The sequence below is a fragment of the Bombus impatiens genome, unplaced genomic scaffold (assembly GCF_000188095.3).
Source record: "Bombus impatiens unplaced genomic scaffold, BIMP_2.2 scf_0217, whole genome shotgun sequence".
NCBI lineage: Eukaryota > Metazoa > Arthropoda > Insecta > Hymenoptera > Apidae > Bombus > Bombus impatiens.
Window position 1 is genome coordinate 1,013,681 of NT_176636.1, and position 23,048 is coordinate 1,036,728.

Sequence of the window (23,048 nt, forward strand, 5' to 3'; positions counted from 1 at the left end):
ATCCACATTTAATTTGTTTATTTATTCAATCTATTTTCATAAATATCCGTAACTTAGCTACTACAATTTTGAATAAAATGTTTGCATTGTTACTAATATTTAATATGATTAAACTAAAATGCAAACAATAGGAGATGCATACATGGTACTGCATGACTTGCCAGAAAGAAATGGTAATGAACACGTGAGAAATATTACCTCAATAGCTTTAGCGATAATAATGCACAAACAGAATGCACAACTTACTGTTAGAATTAATGTACACAATGGACCCGATTGTACGGGTGTAGTTAGATTTAATAATAGTCTTTTTGATGATACAGTAAATACTGCATCAAGGATGATGTGTTCGGAACTACATCCTTTTTAAATCAATTCCAGAAAAACTCGTAATATTAATATTCCTACATAATGATAATACCATTAAATTTTAATTTTAATTCCAAGTTTTTAAAAAATTTTGAATCACTTCTTTTTCTCTATTCACTAAAAGTATATTTTTTATATTTTCATTAATTTATCCGAATTACAACAAATTGGATTAATCTTCGTAAATTTAAAAGTAAAATGTAAATAGAATCATTGTTAGATGGTAGATGTTGTTAGGATTTAAAATAAAAACTAGAGCTTGTAATTATAATAAATTTATTTAATTCTTTTCTATTACAATATGTCGATTTGGGATGTTTACATCAATAACATTTAATTTATACGTAAATAGAAGAATCTGTAATAGGCTTTTGTCGACAGGCATGTGCATTAAATTGTTCGCTTCGATCGACATTGCTACGCGAAAAATCATACTACCTTTTCTATTTTGTTTGCGAAACAGTTCTACTTACCAGTATCGGCGCAATTTAATACACTTGTCTAACAACAATGATCTACATAAAGCTCCAGTAAACTGGAAGAGTCAATAAAAAAAAAATAAAAATTTTCTGAAAGAAATTGAAAGAAACCAAAATTAGACATTGCCCTTTTTTAAGTATCTGCAAATTATTTTTTCTATTTCCTCTGTGTCAATCTATTCGCGGTTTCAACGTAGTGAAACTTTTTTCTGAATGTAATATGTGTATAGACTACAGCAGAATTAGCATCTTTATCTTTATCATTATGGTTAAACACTACTAGTAATTGGTTATAAACCTTTGTGTCATCTATGTTCTTATCACTGTTAAATCTAAAAAGTTGTGTCAATTATAATTCATTTTCCATAAAATCTTGACAGCAATTGTGTTGAGCTACTTAGATGCCAGGAACATTATTAGTCTGAAACAAAAAAAATGTGAGCAAATAACCTTTCTTCTTTTGAATTTCTTAATAAAAGATTGTTATGTAGATATATGTGTTAATTTCTTACCTGAAACTAATAGCTCTTGCAGCGAGGAGTCTATTGCACTCTGCCGTATCAGGTAAGGGTAAAGGTAAGTAAGGACTTTCGATTTCCTGGTCAGTGAACTCAAATTTGTGTATTCTTGGTTGTACTTTCATGTCCCCAAAAGGTCCTTTTAATATCAAATAATGAAGTGGTAGTGGATACGTTGTCTTTGATTTTAAAATCAACTATAATGCATTAAAGAGCATATTTAAAAAATTCATTAAAAAGACAATCTCATTGGTTTTTTGCAAAATATTTTTGAATTTCTACATACTTGATAAGTCATGTCTCTTTCTGAACTCTGAGTAGGATCACGTTGACTGTTATTGATCCTTGCTTTAACAACCCATTGATTGTTAAATGCCGTAAAACGAGAAGTTTCATAAAACAGTTTATGGACAAATTCATCTGTACGATATGGCTTCATTTGTAAATCTACAAAGGACGAAATTCCACAGATAACTCCTATCCTACGTTCTCTACGCGTCTATTAATACAGCAGGAAATGCAAGAACAAAATGAATTTATTCAATATTTCAAATAACTCCAATGAGATATCTAGAAGTCTAAATAAATATTTTAATTTGGATAAATCTGATGACAGAGATTGTTCCTGCTGCTGCTAAACAAAGCACAGAACAAAGTGAAATATTTTTTATAATGTTTTCATCTAAACAAGACTATGTAAGAGATTGATAGCCTTAATACACGAGAAACAGATACGGACCGTTGAATGTGATTTTCTCGTACGACAAAAGATCAAAGACATTGTCATACAGCCTACGTTCTTCAAGGGTACGGGCATCGATATCGCGCAGGGCATCCATTACATCCAGCCCTGAACGATGTGGATGTACACAATGTGCCTCGTGTTCTGGACGTTCGTGATTTGGTCCACGCCATGGGCAGCCAATTCTACTGTATTTGCAACTGGATATTCTACATACACACAACATACATTAATATTATTTTATCCAGTTCTATTTATTGACATTGATTACCTTTCTTCACACATAGTCTCTTCGTGACGTTCCAAGGAATTCCTTGGAAACTCCTTTGCACAATATTGACATTCTGCTGGTAACTCAGATACTGCTTTCTCAACTGCCAAATTTCGAGATGGAGATGTTCTGCTGATCTCGATTCTGCAGTTGGGACATGTTGCCATTTCATCTCTTAGCCTGGCATCTGCGAGGACATGAGTGAAGCAACCGGCACACATCAAGTGTCCATTTGTACACTGTGAACATTGTTGCAGCATGTATTACTAGCATTCTTAGTTTCATATTGTAAAAGATAATCCTAACTTTGTTGATAACTTTAATTAGCCTGTTGTATTTTGTTACATTATATATGTACAGCTATGTGCAAAATTTAATTTGCCAGCTCTAATAAACATATATGTTCTAATATTGATTGAAAGAAGAGAAGAGATACTTTTACTTGAAATAAATAATTTAACTGTTCATTTTGCACAAGCTGTCACATCTTATACTTTTCTTTTTTTTTTAAATATATATATGTACAACCCTTATAACACATTAACCAAACTAGAATAACAAAACTAATATCATGTATATTACCATAATTTGATGTTTTTAAACCTGAAACACAAAATTGTAATAACACTATTAATAATTCAAGTAATCATATTGTGAAACCAGTAGGTTTAAAACAATGTGAACATCACCGAAAGCAATTGTCATTAATGTTGCCAATATTGATAATAGAAAGGAAGAGAAAAGGATAATGATGTGTAGGATAAGTGAAAAAGGGTGTCATATGCGAAATAACTAACTAATAACCTTTAAGAATGTTTATTTTGTTCAATGCTTTTCAACTATACATGTTATACAGATTTTCTGGAAATGCGCTTTCTCTCTCTCACTCTCACTCTCTCACTATTAATTATAATTGATAAACATCAGTTCCGCATGAATCTACAATAAAATTTTTCCTAGTAACTAATATCTGGGTGGTTCCTTCATCTTGATTACTTCTTACAATAAACATAATACTTTGTAATTGAAAAAATATATTGCTATATTATATGCTAGACTATAAAGATCTGGTGACTTAAATAATTTCTGTTTCTCTTTTTTTCTCCTTCATTTTCCTAATTGATTTTATTAGAATATCAACAAGGATGAAGTTAATGTTTAAACTGCTTAAAATCAAATATTCTGTGTAATATCTACGAGTTCACAAATGCATGAATACAACGTTCAAACTTGCATACCTTAGTAAAAATAAAAAGTACATTATGCGCTGGGCAGCGCACTAAGTAACTTACATGTATGCATCTCTATCATGATGGGATAAACGCAACATTCTTCCCACTGTTTTACAGTTAATGAAGATAGTGAATATAGAATATGTTACATATATATATATTTCCATGAATAAAATTGAAAAAAGAACTAAGGACAAAATATAAATAGAGTACAGGTAGAATGAAATGCTACAAATTTAATTAACAGAGGAGCTTCTGTAAATAAATGTTACTAAAAAAGGGGTCATTGCTTGGGCATGCATACATACAATAATTCTCTTTGATATATCTGCATATTGCTCGCATGAGTTAAAAATTCGCCATTAAAGTACATCATAGTGAGAATTACTTTACATGCATGCATAGATATGTTTATCATAGATTTGATGTCACCTTTACAATACAAATTATACAAGAAAAAACACTTAGGCAGTATATTTACTATAAATGCTAAATATTTAGAAATTCCATTGCAAAAAATTATTTTGTAAGAGTATATTGTATATAAGGATGTTTTTTATCATCAGTCAGATTTTGTTGAACTTTATAAATATGTATAACAATGAAAAATAGTATAATTGGAAATCATAATATTTGTATTTGGCAAATTAAAGGCTGTTCTTCATACATCTGTTTTTTTCAAATGTTCAATACCACTCTTATTAAGAAAGAGCATATAGTTACCTACCTGTAATTATATTATTACTATCTTAAAGAAGACAATTGATAAACATATTTTTATTTCTAATAACAATAAAAATAGCTTAAATACTTATAATATCAAAACTTAAAAATGAAATTATCATTTGCATGATTATAACAATTCCTGCAATATTAGAAAAATAAAATCTTACTATAAAGACAAACTATTGAACAATACATATGTTATAATCGTCAAGAGAAAAGGAGGGTAAGAAAAATGGGCAGAGTGAGAGAGAAAGAATTTAACACAGAAACAAAGTAGTATTAAAAACTGTCATTAATCGATTAAAAATATAACTCAACTGTAATCAGTAATAAAATATATATATAGGTATATTACAAAACACAAGTCTTGAATAAAAAGCGATAATAACTCCAGAAATATTTCTGCTTTTTTCAAACACACATTTAACTGTTAAAAATATATTTTCATTTTTGTATCCCCTTTATTTTAATTTTACTTTCATTATTTAAATGATCATTTATTAAGTTTTTACTGTATTCCATCGCGATCGACATATATTTGCACTTTAATGAAAAGTTACTACTGCCAAGTTAGAGCCATAAAATCGAAAACAACAAAAGACGATTTCGTGTAGAGAAATGTCAACAAATTGTCACGGTGCATAGTGTGCATAGTGAACGTGAATTAATAAGAGTAATTCTTGCTCGGTAACATCTATACGTACGTATTATGTATGACATACATATTGACGAAGAGAAGTGCACCCATCGTCCTCGGGTGAAAATGTCGGATAGAAAGAAACGACGTTGTTAGAGGAACGACGTCATGTCACGTTAAATCCACAGTATATACCGGATCAATAGAACGTATCATTCGTAAAAAATATCGTAGATAGCGCCAAAGTGTGGCACGTATCGAAAGAATGGCAGAAAATATTAAGAAGCAATAATAATTCGAAAACTTACCTGATAAACGGCCGCCTTGGGTAAATCGAGACAAACTGCGCAGCAGAGGATGCCGCCCAAACGGTGTTCCAACTTTTGTTCGGTTTTCCCATCGTTCCGTGACAGTTTGCGACGCTTTTTATCAGGCTCAAGGAAGTCCTCGATTTTTTCGAGATCGTCGCGAATCGGGGTGGCCGACGGGGCCTGCTCCGAAACGCTACTCGACGATGCAGCCTCGTTGTTCGGATCCGCCATATTGATTGTTTTGATTTTTCCTCCGAATGAGCGTGAGAAATGCGCAGATGTCAAACGCAGACCACGCAATAATCTCCTAGATAGAGACAACACCGATCCGATACTCGTAAGAAACGTAATGAAATCGGTCGATGTATTATTCAAGGTTAAAAGCCAATACATGTGAAAATTTTCGTGACATTCGACTATTTTACGAATTATTTTTAGCAAGATAGAAAATAATAGTCTTGTTGTTAGTAGAAGGGAGCCCGCTAAGAAGAATGGTATTGATAGACTGTTTCTTTGAGACTTTGTTACCATTTGTCATTGTTTCGACTGTTGTCAAATATGATTTTTCGAAACTTATCGTCTGACCCTTTTATCATAAAATGAGAATTCAATTCGATTTTAGGATTACTACGTATCCTTCGGATGTGAATTTAGTTGACGTTTCGAATATTTGAAAATTAGAAAATCGCTCGTATCGAAAGGGTCTCGAGTCAACCTTCAGTTAATTTTCTTTCAGCGATTTTGAATGATTAAAAGTCTTTATTAAAATGTCATAGCTCGATAATTAAAAAACATGGATCAACTACGTGATACAAATTCAATTTGAACAGTCAAATACGCATGTCAGTTATACGCGAAGTCATGAAGATACAAATTCGAAATTTTCTAAGCTAATTAAATATTTTCATTATACGTATTTATCTACATAGAATTATCAATGAGGTACATAATAATGAAAAGTTTATTTCTTTTTTTTAGTCGAAAAATTACATAAATGAAATCCAAAGATCCAGAAGAGTAGCTAGCCATCTTTTTGTAAGTCATGAATTTCATTATTTAATTTTAAATCACATACGACGAGGTAAATACTGTTCATAAAATAAGATAAGTAAAAGATAAAAAAATATTAAGTTTTATAAAAACCATTATAAACAATAATGAATATACTAGTAGATTTGATGAACGAGTTAGGTAGAGGTAAACATTCCAGCTAAGATTCACTGAAGGGAAAGAAGCTTGTTTTATTAACGAATTTTGGATGCATCTCCTTAGTTCTTTTTTAATATCTAATAAAGAGCAGTATTTATTCAAACATTTCATTATTTGATGGAATTTCATAATAGAAATGCTATAAACTTCTCGAACAATCTGATATAAACTAGCAACAGGAAATAGAGAAAAGAACAGTATAATTGAATCTGAATAATCAATTCTTTATTCACATATCGACGTATTGTCGTTTATACGCGTTGTTTTTCTCTTTATACATTCATACCAATTTCATACAACTTTCTCACGCGATTCGTCATTATTATTCCTTTTTTACCTTCCATTTCCACCTATGGATAGGTTATTTCGTTCTTCGCTAAACTGAACGAACACTCGTTTAGATACGCTATATTCACAATTGCTACAGTCCACCAAAAATGGCTACGCGCGTAAAATCATTATACAACATACAAACGCAGAGAAAAGTCGAAACTTAGCGTGTATCACCTCTTACATAACACAAATGGGTTTAGAGTGCGTTTAAAATATAATAACGCTAATTACAAACTGTTTACGGATTACAGTACATTTACATTGTCTCATACAAGGTGATCCATTAAATTGCACGTAGTTGAACGTACCTTACAAAATACGTTTGAAAGAAATCAAGATGGACGGTAAAACATTAGATATAGTGGCTCACGAGAGGTATTTGTACATTTATAGAAATATTTGATGTATTATGATGTATTTATGTTATGTGTATTATACAAAACATTTTGAATATAATCATGATAGTTGGATCTCATTGCAGTGATGATGAGATATCAAAATGTTTTATAATACACATAATATGTACATAAAAATATTTTGTGATGAATGTTCAAATATCTTCACAAGCCATTGTATGTAGATTAAAATATAAAAATGTTAAGACTCTTTCAAGATACTGTTTAAAAAATCTAAATGGCCTTAAAATATTCTTCCCATATATCTACTTATTTACTTTAAGAATAGTTTAACATCATCTGTAAGTTCCTTTTCTTAAAAATAAAATTAAAAATGATAAAAATGGTCACCCTGTACAGGAAAATAAATAAACATAAAAGTACAACATTACCATTTTGTTATACTTTTTTGTTTAGGTTGAATAAAAACCCTACACAATGCGTTTTGTTCACTATATACTGGCTAAACAAACTTTCTGGTGACAGTACACCACCACCGTACACTTCCACCATACTTTTAGTTTTGAACACTCTACAATATGTCATTACTAAAAAGATGAATAATCTATGAATAACCGAAAACAAAATCAATCGTTAACGTGTAGAATGTTCGCAGATTGTTGAATCTCTCTAACATTTGGCAAATCGATAGACTATGCTGCGCTATAAATAGTAGAAGAGTAGAAAACTTTATTGCGAATTAGTGGACATCGTAGTATGGATATACGCCTTCTAAATTTTTTATTTTTTTTTTTTTTTTGGCTTATTTTCGTTTTATTCCTCCTTTTTGTTTCCTCGTCTATGTTTTGTAACGCAAGAACAAGTGTAAACGCTCTTTGTACTTTTTCGATGGTGTATCTGAATAAATTCAGGTAGCCGCATTACAGGCCGTGGCGTGCTTTAAAAATTGGCATTTGTCACACGGTATTCGACCTGGACAGTACGTACTAGACGATTCAACGTATATCTTATTGCTCGTTTATAAATAGCTCTCAGTTTTCAGACATTATCTTTTTTTTTCTTCTCCTTCTTTTATTCAACAGGATAATCCACTTAAATATTCTCGTAGATCATTCTGTGCACACTTAGGGACAGAGACAAAGAGAGATCACATGATTCAGGTCATAAGTATTTACCTCTCTATATACATGGAATTTCTCAACGTACTTAATTTATTTAATATTTACACATACACACGCGCAATGTCTCCTTATGTTCTTCCTAGGAAACAGCTGATTCGCTTTTGCTATCGTACAAGATGAAAGTTTGCTCGAACATCACCATATTATAAATTCCTCTAGAAACATTTTACGGATCTGACCTCAAGCGTTTCGACGGCGCCTCATTTGATACTGAAAAATAAAAAGAATTTGTTTAATGTTTGTTAGTTTATTATTATATTCCACTAAGATCCATGTATGGAGACTTTATCAATTCTATTATTACCTAGGAATTCGAAAATTTATTCATTATTTTTCGAGACTGGAAAATTTTGCCATTATACTTTTCTTTCAATAATCGTTTATGTCAATATCCTACAAAATTTTGCAAATTTTTTACAATATTGTGAAAATGTAACATTCTACAATAAGTAAAACTAAAATTAGAATGAAAGAAATGTGTTTATTACATGTGAATTTCCCATAAATAGGATACATAGGAACACGGGTACATATATACGTCTAACAGGGAAATCAAATATTTGTTGTTTCGTCTGCACGAGCAGACGTTTGCTTTTCAAGTCAAGGTCTAAGACGGTTGAACGAAAGAACTCACCTAACACACTGCGATCTTGTTCCGTGGTCGCGACGTCACCGATCGACTCCTCCAAAATCTTCGTCTTGATCAGCCTTTGGGTCTGGATATCCGGTATCGCCGCCAATATCAAGCTCGTTGAATTTTTTAAACTATCGTACGATTGTTCTAATTGCTTCATTTTCTTGCTAATTTCGTCGTTAGCTGTGTGAATTTCTTTCACCTACGAAATTTATAAATTTATAAAAAGATACAAATATTTTCTCCAAAAAAATAATCTTTAATAAAGAATCTCTCTGCAAAAGTTATCTGACAAGTTATACTAGGTAATTATTTTTTAGATCATATGGAACGTAAACGTACTTGAGTATCCAGTTCCTTAACAGATTGTAGTATGGTAGTCTTCACACACTCTCTTTCTAAGGATATCACCTTCATGCTAACATTTTGAGTGGTTTCCTGAAGCAATACCAGTTTGTCCTGCGAAACATATCACATTTTTCAATCAGTGAGCACATCACAACTTTCATCTTTTATAAATTCTCAAACATTTACATGATCTTTCTTCTGATCTTCTGCCACCCATTGCACAGCTCTTGACAATGTTTCATTGATGTCCATCAATTTATCAGATAAATGTACGATTGTCGCATTCAATTGTTCAGTCTTTATCTTTGTCTCATTTGTAATCAATATCTGAGGCTTTTGTGTAATATTTGACAATTCTGTCACTGTGTTCTATAATAAAAAGAAATGAAAAATAATTTTTTAAATTCTACTCTTGATATAGAAGTAGATTGCAAGTAGACCAGATTTTTATGCATTTATGGAAAATTTTAATGAGAAAAGTTTGATTATGAACCTTGATACTGGTAACATTCTGTTGTATTGTTGTTTGGACATCTTGTATCCTAGCATTTGATTCTTTCAATGTTGTTACTGTGCTACTCAGATCTTGTATTTGGCTCCCAAATGACACCACACTACTGGAAAGGTCCTTCAAATCTCCTTGCACTTTAAATAATGCTGGGCCCTCATTGAACCAACCTTTTGCATGATGCATAATACGTTGAATAAGTGCTAGCTGTAAATAAATTTTCGTGTAAAAATAAATCACTTATTATACCATATAGCATATTAATAATTTTTCTATGTAAATTAAGAATATTTAATATATTTATTAATGAAAAATTAGTAATCATTATTGAATATCATTTTTTTTTATTTCCAAGAAAAAAATTTTTATGTTAAGAAATTACGCTTAAAAAATTCGAACATCATGAAATTACCTGCGTTGTAAAATTACTGATTTGAAGCTTGAGATCTGATAAATGAGTGAAGATAATGCTCTGGTTATTCTGAAGATCTCTCGACAGAGAGTGACATTTTTGCAGGGCATCGGGAACACCTTCGCTACCGGCTATAACTGCAATGTAAACGATATCTTGTTTTCTCTTTTTTCTCGTTTCGATACGAGTATTTATACGTGATACAATAATTCCAGAATCGATAAGATCTTATCGAATATTTTAACCAGAAACAAACAGGTACGATGAGTAAACATTATCGAATCGTAATCTATTTGTTTCCTATTGAAATCAGTCTTAAAGACATAATCCGGCCTGTGAGGATTAAAATAAATAAACTTCATCAAATACTTGAAATATCATCATTGATTACGAATTTATATTCATTGCGAAAACAAATAAAACAATGTTTAAAGTCGAGTTGTAATAAGAATACTTGAATAATAAGAAACTTCCGAAAATTCTTAGTTGGACGTAGGTGATATCGAAATAATTTAATATGTATTTATTTGAAGTAGATAAATATTGATACCAACTTAAAATTTTTTGGTACTCCAACAACTCTGATATCAACTTTAAAATATCTCGGTATTCGAATATCGGATTTATGTTGACTTAAGAATTACTTTTCTTCATGTGCATCGCAATTATCCTCAAAGACCTGACAGAGAATAGTTGGAATAATTTCTACCAATCAACACCAAGTACATAATCCAATATTTGTCAGCATATCGGACTGACGATCTCGCTTGGTTAAGCATATTACTATGCGACCATGATCCTCGCACTATAAGCGAATTACGTACTTAGCTTCATATTAACAGCCTTATTTTATAAATACCTTTGAGCCACAAATTAACATAATCTGCTAAAAAGGAAACTAAAGTAAAAGAAATATAAAAATGAAAGAAGAGAAAAAAAGTTACAAGACGCATTTCTATTCTGGAACTCGATTATATGGGGATCGATTCACGTAACAACGTGATTGGATTTATGAAAAAAATAAAAATAAAACGAAAGATAAAAGAAGTGTTCTTGACTTTCAAGCGAAAAGAATTTAATTAAACTCTTCACCTTGAATTCTTTCCCTTTTCAATTAAAGTTTTTCTTAATTTCTCGAATTTCTATTATTATTGAATCAATTACTGTATTACTCAATCTGTATTATTGGATCGTAAGTGACTCGTATAACAGTTTGGGTAGAGTTATATAATTTAAGAATAATCTATTTTAACCCCTTAGTTTGTGTCATTGGATTATAGATGATTATAGTAGTTTAAATTAGATTTAAGCGAGGGTAATTAATTTGAATTAATTTTACGACATTTAATTCTAATTTAAATTCTATATCTTACTTGATGGATTTCATTAACAATTTTCATGATGTAAAATACAAAATATAAATTACAATTACATTACTCTAACCGACCTAATTGATAAGCGTATAAAATTAATTTGAATGATGGATCTATGAAAGAACTTTTCTTTCGTATTTATTACATAAAATAGATAAATGTGTGAATTATATTATAAAACAAGTTTTTTTTTGGCTGTGAAGCCGAAGTAAAGAAATATATATATATATATATATATATATATATAAATAATATAAATTAAGATTAAGTACCTACTCCAACTTTATGTAAACTGTTAACTTAATTTTAGATTTGAATTAAAATAAAATATCTTTTTTCAGGTATTTAATTTTTAATTTGTAGTCTGTGTTTTATGTAATAAGGATTATGAATCGTGTTTATTATGCAAAATATAGAATCTAAATTAAAACGAAATACCCTATACATACGTAAATCCTTAATTCAATTCTAACTTGGATCTAAAATAAAGTATTTCTTTTTTTAGAAGTTTCTCTGGTGAGCGTTCTTCAAAGATGCAATATACCTTGGTCCAGTTCGGTCCGTAGAGCAGTAAGTTGCTGACGAACGTCGATGAACAGCCAAATTAAACTAGCGGTTGCTAATACAGAGGCACAAGCCAGAAAGGCACTACAAGCTTTAAAAAATCCAGGACAAGCTCGACTTCGTCTGCCTCTGCATTTGCGGCCATTTCTAGTCGATATATTCCAGTATTCCGACCGTTCGTCGCTGCTATCTGATAGTAACTCCTAGAAATTGTTAGGATGATCAGTCCCAGTCTGTCTTTTCCAAGCCTTTTTCCTTGACGTTTATTTCTTACAAAATTTCCTCATATTTATACTATTCCAAAATGTCTCTATAATTTTTTAAGTAATTTATTCATTTATTTTGTAATCTGTTTTTAATTTAATTTTGTTTTTCTTTTAAGCCTGTTTATTTCAAATGTTGGGAAGTTACAATACATATCTGTTCTTTGAGATGGAAATATTTCTTCCAATGTTTCATGATCAAAGCAAGATGTTACTAAATTTGTTACTAAAATAAAATGTTAGGTTCGTAATCCAGATATTGTTAAATTTTGTTCTTTTTTATGATAGTTTTCAAGATAATGTCATTCCTCTTCCATTCAGGATTTAAAGTAAATATAATAATTAAATATTTGTTTTAGGTACCATTTGTTATTCCAACTGCCCAAATAAGAAAATAACCTTCTGAAAGAATGATAGACGTATCGTGGTCAATCAAAAGGTCAATTGAGTTGAATAAGATAATATGAATAAGAAAATATATAGCTATAACATATACGCATTGCATACAGTTGTATAAGATGCAATTTATAGTCGTTTTAGATTGATTGTTGAAAAGAAAATTAAAAAACAAAATTTACGATTATTTAATTTTATACAGAAAAAGAAGCAACAAAAAGGATGAATGAATCAAGATGAATACTTAGAGTATTGAGTACTTAGAACAATTATTCGCATAATTTTAACAAGATTAAACATTTGATATTTAGTATTATACATAAAGTAGCAAAGAAAAGCCAATTAGAAGCAAACAGAATAAAGGTGAAACAGCCAGGAAATGTGCCAATTAGATAAAATCCTGTACTACTTGTCTATAAACTCTAATCCTCTTGTCTAATCCTCTTACATATAAGTCTCTTATCCATTCTCTGCTTACTGTTAGTACAAACTTTTCCACGAAACAACATTTCATACATTATTAATACCACCTATGGTCCATATAATATTATACCCAATGTAAATATTATTGATGTTATATTATATATTATTATTGATGTATATTATCATACATATTATTATTACACATACATTTCATAATTGTTTCATACATTTCACATTTTACAAATTAATGAAATCGTGAATATTCTGTATTCCCATTGAGAACATTTCCAATTCCAGTTTGGTAAAATTTCAGATTTATCCAGAAATTCTCACTAAGTATCACTTGCTATACCTTAAGTAGCCATCTTATTCGCAGTTTATCCAAAACATAAAATATTATATAAGTATTTATATTTGTTTTTATTAATTGTTATAAACTACTTAAAATAAGAAATTATATAAGCAATACATATTTCCATTTCAAGTTTCAAAATTTTATATTTGTTCCAAAACTTTCGTCGGTCTAATTAGCTATTTTCTGATGATTCAATCAAAGCGCAAAATAATTTATGAATATGTTTTAACTTTAAAGAAATGTCAAGTGTTATAGATTTAAGAAATTTAAAGAACGAAATTTTAGAAGGTATTTTATTCTTATCAGAAAACGCCTCTAGCATTTAAACACAAATACAATTCTCAATTTAAAAAACATTTTCCTAAAAAGGCTTCAATGTTTACAAGAAGGTTTACAAACGGTAATCACTTTATAAAGAATATTTCATTCTTATTAAAAATCATCTTATTACCTAAACGCATATACAAGTCTTCGATTTCAAAATACATTTCCTTTGAAAATCTACATTTTTACAAATTCGGAAAATTTTACAAAGGATTCCATCTCGTTTCAGAGAACATTTTTGATCACGGTCAATCGATACGTACTTGAGAGCTACGTTTTCCGGAACTCCGGCGGGAAACAATGTGCGGAGGCGCCAAGGCATCGAGCTCCTTCCGTTTCTTCATCTTCTTCGTCGGCTGACGAAGGGGCACTGTCACCGCCACTGAGTCCATCTCAAGCAACACCGAACCGCCTATCTTCGTTTCGTTTCACGCGAGCTTGTCGCGCACGAGAAGACCTTTCTTTCTTTTCTTTCTTTATTTCTCTATACTTCTTTATCAACCTTTGCACGATGCACACACGTTGATAATCGTTCGCAGCAGGTTCATTTCCGTGCTTAAAATCCGGTCGCGTTTTCACCGTTTCAAACTACGAGAACGCGACGATCTATAATTCACAGCTCTGTGATCGCATTTTTCCGATCCTATCGTTGCGGCGAATAGAATATTCATTGGTATCGCATCGCGTGATCATTTCCTCTAAAAACAGTTGAGTTTGCACATCAAGATGTATGTTTCGACCCGTTTCATTTTTTTTGTTTGAAATATTGTATCGTATTTTTATAATGGAACAGTTTTATGAGAAACGACTAGAGTGAATTTTAAAAATTTGGAAAAACTAGACAATAGCGTAATAGCTTCTTTTAACTCTGAGTATTTAGCATTCTCATCATATGTCCTATGACTGTGAATTCATTAATTATTTAATAATTTACAATTATCTAAATGTATGTTTGTTAAAACTAAGAGAATTGTACAGTGTATTTGCAAATATTCTCAATTTTTCAATTATTGAGAAATTCGTTTACCGTACAGACCATCTTAGCCTTTCCAAAATTCGTATTCCTAGATTTTTCTCAATATCTGGATATCCAAACACTCTTGGAAAGATTCTATATTCCCACTTCTTTTTTCAGCTCCTCTATTGTTCAAAAATTCTTTCATCGGGAGAACAATCGATCATAGTCAAGCTCCTAAAAATCTGTCAACGATTTCTTCAGCATACCCCCGTATCGCAATATCGATCGATCGATCGGGGTGCTACAACAGCAAGGGATCGGCCCTCGAGTGGTACGAAAAGAGGTCAGGAGGAACAAAAGCACACCAGAAAGGCGACGGCAAACAGAACCTCGACTAGCTAAGAAAAAACGAGGAACAGCAAGAAAGAAGGAAGGAGAAACGAAAAAAAAAGAAAGGAAGAACATAAAAAATGGGCACAAGGTACGATAACGTGACCACGATGATTGTAAACAATTTAAGTGTATCAGTCGAAATCGTTCAAGGTAGTCGACTCGTTAGATAAGGAAACTCGAATAAAGCACTTGAACGTATGTACATTTTACATATGCGTTGTTAGCAACGCAACACTATCAAGTGAAGGACTATCGAATTTTAGCAAGTTGAATTTTACACATCCTCCAATATGAATTTTAAAATTCAATGCGAGATAAAATAATCTAAAATAATTTACATTTTTATGTAGATTATGTATAGTTCAAGTAGTTTGCAATTTTTTGTTGTTAAAATGTTTGTAATTACTAGTAGCTGCTTATAAATGTGCCTTAATACTGATTTATTAAAAAAAATTGAAACTGTAATTAAAGTAAAGTATGAATTTTAATCGTACAAGATGTGATGCAGAATTAATATATGTGCATTATAAATTGATGTTTATATTTACATAGATTATGAGTATACCTTAAGTATAATGCAACTGATATCTATAGCACGTAACATAACATTGACATAACATTGCCTAAAGCAAAGTATAAAATCACAATTTTATGAATACGTTATTTTATCTTACGGGCACTTTTTTCCCCGGTTGTAAAGATAAAAAATCTTCGTTTAAACGAATTCAATAATTCTAGAGATAATTGAAGTTAAACTATGGCTACAACGACGCCATAACACCAAGCACTCCAACTCCTCAACCCACGAGCATCGACCGGAAGCCGCCAGTGGAACTAAACCAGATGGAAGGAAACTTATGATAAAACTCGAAGAATTCCTGAATCATATTCCACCGAATCGTATCTTCCTATTGTTAAAAAATTTTTTTAATTTGTAAAAAATATGAAAGAATCATTATTACGATACACGCATCAATTGTGTGCCAAAGACTTTCTTAAAACACGAGTCTTTTTCTAGGTTGAAACTAAAATAAGATTATGACATAACAAATTCAAAACGAAACTCAATAGAATACTAAAAAAACCTCTGTCAATTGAAAAGGACATTGTAAATCTTACACTATGAATCGTCACTATTTGTTTACTTGTAGATATATCGTCGTCGTCGTATTACGAAACTCAGTATTCGCAATTGATCACTGTCATAGACAAGGAGAAAAACACGAAGAAAGGCGTGATGGAACAAGAGGAATCGCGTCACGAACCGAACATCGCCACGAAACGTTTCATACTGCGGGTTCTCTTATCATCGTCTGCCCGTCGTACCTGACAACGTATACAGGTAACATCCGTACGAATACACTACCACATGAATGAACATCGTTCTGAGTACATATTTGTGCAGGTATATACATTCATACAAAAGCAAATTGAACGCGCGTGATCGTGTATCTAGCGAGAAAGAATGGAGAACAATGGACCAGATGTGGTTGTCGTCGAGTTATGATGGTTATTTTACTGTTATAGTAAGGAAACTTTTTAATTGTAAAAAGCTGCTTGTAATTGGATGTGTTGATTTGTATCGACTGCGTTATAATTAATGTTCTGAAAATGGAATTTTTGTTTTGGATGATAATCCAGTCGATCGCTCGTTTGTTTTTAAAAGTATGTTTGACGAATGTGAGGAAGTTGAAGTATATTTAGTTTTTAATCTATACTTTTGTTTAGAAACAACAATTGAAAACATGTATTTATACTTTTTATCTTTATTTTAGCCTTTATTTCCGCAAATGAATAACTTGTTCCTAGAAAACTTTTAAATTGTATGACATTACAGGGGGTCAAGTCAAGACCTTGCTATAATATGGAAATCGTTACAGATGTCACAGTTGTTATACATATGCAGAGAGTTATAAACGTATTAACCTTCAATCGATCACAACTTCGCTTAGAGAAGCGTAAGTTATTAAATTATTAATAAAAGTTATTACAAATTACTAAATCGTAGAATATTTAATTTTACACATATTGTAGCTTTTATTTCATTAATTGTATATTTTCGTTGCATTAAATATATAATATAAAATAAAAATACATGTAAGAGAAAATATGTCGAATTAGAAAGCTATTAGTGTCATCAATGATCCAAAGATGATAGAAAGTTAGTAAAATACAACACTGCAATAATAAGCAAGCGAGAAATAAGCTTTATAAAATATATGAATACGTATTTGTAAGTAAAAAAAAACTTCAAGAAAATAAATAAAAATAATACGTATTACGTTATACTCCCAGTAATCTACTTCATAAATATTTCATACAAAATAGGTTGGACTTGGTGGAAAAAATATCCTAACGATTCTATTTACATAAAAAACTGGAAATAAATTAAACTTAATCACCTACACAACCTATTAACTGGTAGACCTGGATGGAAAAATGGAAAATTAATTTTCCATGAAGACATGAAGTTGAAAAAATATTCTTATCTTATATTGGTTGGAAGTTTAGATAATAGCGATTGGTATCCGACTCTAATTAACTGTAAGTACTTCTCACATATTAGAATATGGGTTTAATAAACGTTTTATGACGCCATTAGATTTCTCCACTGTGCACCTTATCTACAAATTGGACAATAAAACAAGGGAGCGAAAGACAAATGATTCGGTACATGTTTGGAATGTTTCTGAGCAGAAATTGACGCTTCTGAGATTAAGATAAGGGAAAACTAAGTATTCAATAAAAATTTGTTCGGATCTCTATAATTCCATGTGATTTAAAAGTTTCATACTTTTGCATCTATATTCTACTATTTTCTACATTTTTATCATTATATCATTGAATTTCAAGCGGGCAATTTATTTGTAGCACTTGTAAATTGCTATGTATTTTCTTTGTGGAAATAAAAGACATAATCAACAGTATCTTTTTTCTTGCAGTAAGCAAGGAGACGTCTGGATACAGAGGAATGCAAAAGCATGGAAGATAGAGAAACAACAAACGGGATGAAAAAAGAACATATAAAAAATATAGAACTTTGATATTGCAAGAGTGAAAAATCTCGAGTAAAGAATGGAATTTCAAAAGAAATCATGAAAAAAAACAACAAAAAACGAGATATTATAATTTTTAATCAAGTAAGAAGTAAAAAAATAAAAAAAGATATACTTCACAAGAATATGTAATCTTGAACAAATGAAAGCTCCATAAAAGGAACAAAACTTCGATAGAACTATAATTAATGTGGTATAGAATGTTCAATGATTTCGCCTAAAAAAATAAAATCCTCACGAATGAATGTCTTTGACTATTCAAACATCACATTTTTCTCAAGAACAACTTATTCCATTCGGAAATAGAATTCTCTTTAAAAAAAGAGAGAAAAAGAAGGGGATACTATAAAAATAGAAATTCTGTCATAGAGAAATTATAGAAAAAATATTGGATCAAAAATAAAACTATAAAAAAATAATAGAATACTTATATTTAGAGCGTCTCGGTAATGGTAACATTGAAAAGAACTACAGAAATAAAAACTTTTTAAAGTAGATTGTAATAATAAAACTCTTATATTTAAAGTATCTTACTAATCGTGGTACAATTGTAAAAGACTTTGTAAGATTAGTCCTTTCTCCAACGAGAAATTATAGGATTCTTAAAAGCAATAATGCTGAGCAAAAAATGGATATCTCTACTAATATCCAAAATGACCCTGATTTTATACACCTCCTTAGAAGTCTCCAATTTCGCGACAGCCGAGCACGCATGACTTCACGGTAACATGCAACGAGCGACACAAATATCATCGCGGTACTCGCGATTAGCAGCGATCGACAACGCCACTTAATCGCGTTGCGCCGCTTCCATCTCAGATTACGTTTGCACAACAGTGCAAAACATCCAAATGAAAAATCGAACGTTTCATTGGTTTCTATCCAACTTTTTTGTTCTTTATTCTTTATTTTTTCTCCCTCCATCGATCGAAGAGGAATTTTCTTTATGATATTGTTCAATTTCGAGTAAACCTTACAATATATTATTCTAGGCTAGACTAAGAATATATTATCAATTAAAAATCCATTAGGATAATTGATCCGGGACGATAAACTCGATTTTTTGGATAATTATGCATCTATGTCGAAGTCTTTTTAAATTAGTAGTACAGTAATTGTTTCATTAATTAATAGTTTTTCTTAACTTTTAATTCTATTATCTTATCTTGCTGTAATTGATAACATTTAACGAATTTATTTGAAAGTTTTTAGAAATAGCCACTCAAAAATAATTCGTAAAAATAGTAACTAAACTGCGAATGTTCATACATTTATAGGAAAGCATATGATACGCTAAAATAAATAAAATATTCAAAGTTTGATATGTTATAATATATAGTTAATGAAACTAATTTCTTTAGTCATATATATAAAAAAATTAATTTGTAATTGGTAATGTAATAAAATTATCAATTACTATTTTAATTTCCTATGTTGCTTTAAATACTTCTCCGTTATATTTTATTCAAGACATAGAGTCATAACATACGAATTTCTGCTGTTTTTAACGCCCATATCTTATCAATTCCAGGGCTGTATCAAATAATATGTACAACCTCGTTCGAGGGAATTCTCATAAAAATTTAGAAAGTACATTTTTAAAACAGAAATTTCATCTATTCATATGCTATGTACTACTCTGAGTAATTTTAGATGGTTGTAGTTCTATTATTAATTCAATGATAATTACATTGACAGGCGATTAACCGTCTGTCAATACAATTCAATAGTCTATTTGCATCTCCTACATCTCACGACCAATTAATACAAAGTGTAGGTGATACCTTAATTATTTCATGTGATGTAATAATTCACTAAGTATCAGATTCCAAGACAGAGGAAATCGGGAAATCCGTTGGCTCAAAGTCATTTTCTTTCGTTTACAAACAGTTTTACGAAGATTCATCTTGATTTTACATCAAAACATAACCATAACCTAACCTTTGAAAGTAAATCAAAATTTTTTATAAAATTTTAGTCATTTTTATTTTTTGAAATTATAGTGATCTATTTCTTTATTGTTCAATTATTTAGAAATATTTTTGCATAATATTTTCAAATAATAACGAGAAGTATTCAATTTATATACCATTTCCAATTTTCGGTATACACGAAAGTAATTAAATCAACCTGTGGAGTAACAATTATTTTGACACGCTGTCCAAGCAAATTAAACGATTATGTTTTTGATAAAACCAATGAGGAAAATAATATAATTATTATAAATACCATTTTCATGTCTCTTATGATGGGTATAGACTTAAATAGCTTCAATTATGATTTCTGTATGAGTAAACAAAAAGAATGACAGACAAAATGACCAAAGTGCAATAGAATAAACGATCAAAGTATATTAAACAGTTCTAACATATGAAATACGGTTAATTATCGCATGTATTTATTGTGTATGCACTACTCAACGATACCAATTGAGGATTAACGCGATTTCCTTTAAGGATATGCTTTAAGTTACATCTTGTGAAAAATTAGGAAGGAGCGGATATTCTCAAGCGTGATCGCAAGTGTTACGTATCCGTCATAGTCGCGGGGGTTACTTAAGCAAATCGACTCCCTCGTATATCCACCCCTATGAGATAGACACAAGACTTTTCGTACGTCACTCTATTAAAGACACTTCTATGTGTTCGCTGAACGATTGGGAATCAATAAAAGAGGAATAGAACCCTGTACACCTGTCGACCATCGAACGTTTCAAACACCAAAAACCACGAGCACTTGGTGCATGCGGAACTTGACCTACGTCCGGTATAAATTATACATACGATTCTCTGATCGATTCACGAGTCACAAACTCCACAATACAGGAACGACAAATCGTACTAACACACGATTTATAACTTAATATACCGCTTTAATAAATTGAAGACTGTTAAATGAATCAACGAGCATTATTTGTTAAATGGAATTATTAAAGGCTACGAACGATAGAATACGAGACGAAGAACGTAGACAACGCCTCTGCTATCTCACCGCGTACCACTCGCGCTGTGCGCAAGATATCGACTGACTGGGGGTTGGTACGCGACCGTGCTCGGTCTATCCTGCTAGGTCCCTATGATAACAATTCGCGGTAATAGGGAATTTTGAATTAATACGAAGTGGAGGGAACAGAGTAAAATAGGAACGAAAGAGAAGGAAAAACAGCAACGCGCGAGATTCGTAAAAATAGAAAAATAGAGCCATTGTCAGCGATAACGCGACCGATAAGATTCGATAGATATTGATGTGTCGCAACTGTAAATGTATATTGAGAAAATGAAATCGCATATCGAATATTATCTGGATTTTGTGGCAAAATTGTAAATGAGAAAAAGAGAAATATGGCATTTTTAAATGGGACAAATGGGAAATATAAATTAAACTGAACTTGAAAACATTAAACATCACAACATTTAAATTTTACATTAAACGATCGATATTTCGATTGAAGAATAATTTTAGCGGAAGTGAATGAACCGAAACAAAAGTGTTCCTATTTATGACTATTTAGGTCTTAAACTTTCTTGTCAGATCTTTACTGTCGAATACACTGCTTTATAATGAACGCCGACGTATAAATTTACGATGCTGTTGGAAATAGCAAAAATAGACATTTGTATATTGGAAATTCAAAAATATTCCACCTATATTTCACCAAAGGAATTTTTACTCGAAAATTTCATAGTATGAATTACATTCACATGAGATAAGTATGAAGATTTTATAAATATATGCATTAGTTTGCAAGTTTTTGTTATTTTGAATCAAGCAGTAGAAATGAATATAATAAAGTTCATAAATTATAAATTAAGTCAAGTTTACTAATATTACTTTACAATAACGCTATGATTCTTTGTTTTTTTCCCAGTATCAGTTCCAGAATAAAAGCGGCATAAAGTAATTTTAATAATTATCAGTCACAATCAATCATCAGTATCAATATGAACTTGACAACACGCATAAATGAAGAATTATGTGTTTACCTGATTTTATAGAGATATCCATCCTTTTAATTTCTCCATATAAAATAACAGCCAGCCAGGACAGTGCTATCAACCAAAATGTAATTAGGACTGCTGCCAACCACAATGATATGATCCTCATATCAGACTTGCTACATCCACAAGAATCAGACTGCTTCATTTTTGCTGTGGCACTTGACCGATGTTTCCTGTAACATGTTATTATATTTTACACATAATTTACATACTTAGAACTTCAAATTTAATTGAAAGCTTACATATAGGTTTGAAAAACGCGCGTTTTTTCTTACCGTTTAACTTTCTTCTTTCTAGGTGTAAGATCCAAGTCCGATATATCGGAATCACTTTCCGATAACAGATCAAGGAGATTTATGGTTTCTTTGTTGTTCGAATTCTTCATTGTGATCGGAGAATCATAGCACGGGTCATGAAGTTAACAGACGGACGTGAAATCGTATTGACGGCCAGTTCAATAACATAACCTCCCTAATCAAGATGTTAGTCATCAAGGAACCTACTTTAGCTAGTAGCTATCTAATATTCACTCTGATTACTTCGACTATATATTACGCAACATGACTTTAGAGCTATTTCTGATTCTCACATATTATTGCTTTGGTACGGTTGCGATCAAACGATCCATCCTCATGCATCTTTCACGATATAACCTACATATATACTACATAACTCGCGC

The 23,048-nt window shown here is 31.0% G+C and overlaps 2 protein-coding genes and 2 long non-coding RNA genes across 12 annotated transcripts; 2 read left to right on the forward strand and 2 right to left on the reverse strand.

Moving 5' to 3' along the window:
- Window positions 1–631: 631 nt before the first annotated feature.
- Window positions 632–5,831, reverse strand: LOC100741938 (cysteine and histidine-rich protein 1 homolog). The gene is made up of 6 exons (XM_003488121.4): window positions 5,283–5,831; window positions 2,380–2,618; window positions 2,106–2,317; window positions 1,653–1,813; window positions 1,361–1,563; window positions 632–1,269 (listed from the first exon to the last, which is right to left on the reverse strand). The coding sequence occupies exons 1-6, from the start codon at window positions 5,814–5,816 to the stop codon at window positions 1,242–1,244; spliced, it is 1,377 nt and encodes a 458-aa protein (XP_003488169.1). The 5' UTR covers window positions 5,817–5,831; the 3' UTR covers window positions 632–1,241.
- Window positions 5,669–12,262, forward strand: LOC117151464. The gene is made up of 3 exons (XR_004461426.1): window positions 5,669–5,779; window positions 6,264–6,320; window positions 12,145–12,262. It is a non-coding gene; the product is annotated as an uncharacterized LOC117151464 (long non-coding RNA).
- LOC100743013 (sporulation-specific protein 15) lies at window positions 6,698–23,047 on the reverse strand. Of its 8 annotated transcripts, none has more exons than XM_012383415.3 (9): window positions 21,155–21,405; window positions 14,228–14,570; window positions 12,184–12,406; window positions 10,267–10,403; window positions 9,840–10,061; window positions 9,533–9,715; window positions 9,341–9,457; window positions 8,999–9,200; window positions 6,698–8,574 (listed from the first exon to the last, which is right to left on the reverse strand). In XM_012383415.3, the coding sequence occupies exons 2-9, from the start codon at window positions 14,354–14,356 to the stop codon at window positions 8,531–8,533; spliced, it is 1,257 nt and encodes a 418-aa protein (XP_012238838.1). In that variant the 5' UTR covers window positions 14,357–14,570; window positions 21,155–21,405; the 3' UTR covers window positions 6,698–8,530. The 8 variants fall into 8 exon arrangements, with proteins under 8 accessions (XP_012238838.1, XP_033175781.1, XP_012238836.1 ...); XM_033319890.1 differs by having other exon boundaries at window positions 14,228–14,662; XM_012383413.3 differs by having other exon boundaries at window positions 14,228–14,662; window positions 21,316–21,401.
- On the forward strand, window positions 16,507–18,294 carry LOC112212564. 2 transcript variants are annotated; one of them, XR_002946392.2, is made up of 5 exons: window positions 16,507–16,657; window positions 16,721–17,273; window positions 17,350–17,548; window positions 17,644–17,859; window positions 17,918–18,294. It is a non-coding gene; the product is annotated as an uncharacterized LOC112212564 (long non-coding RNA). The 2 variants fall into 2 exon arrangements; XR_004461425.1 differs by lacking the exons at window positions 16,507–16,657; window positions 17,350–17,548 and having other exon boundaries at window positions 16,798–17,273.
- Window position 23,048: the final 1 nt, after the last annotated feature.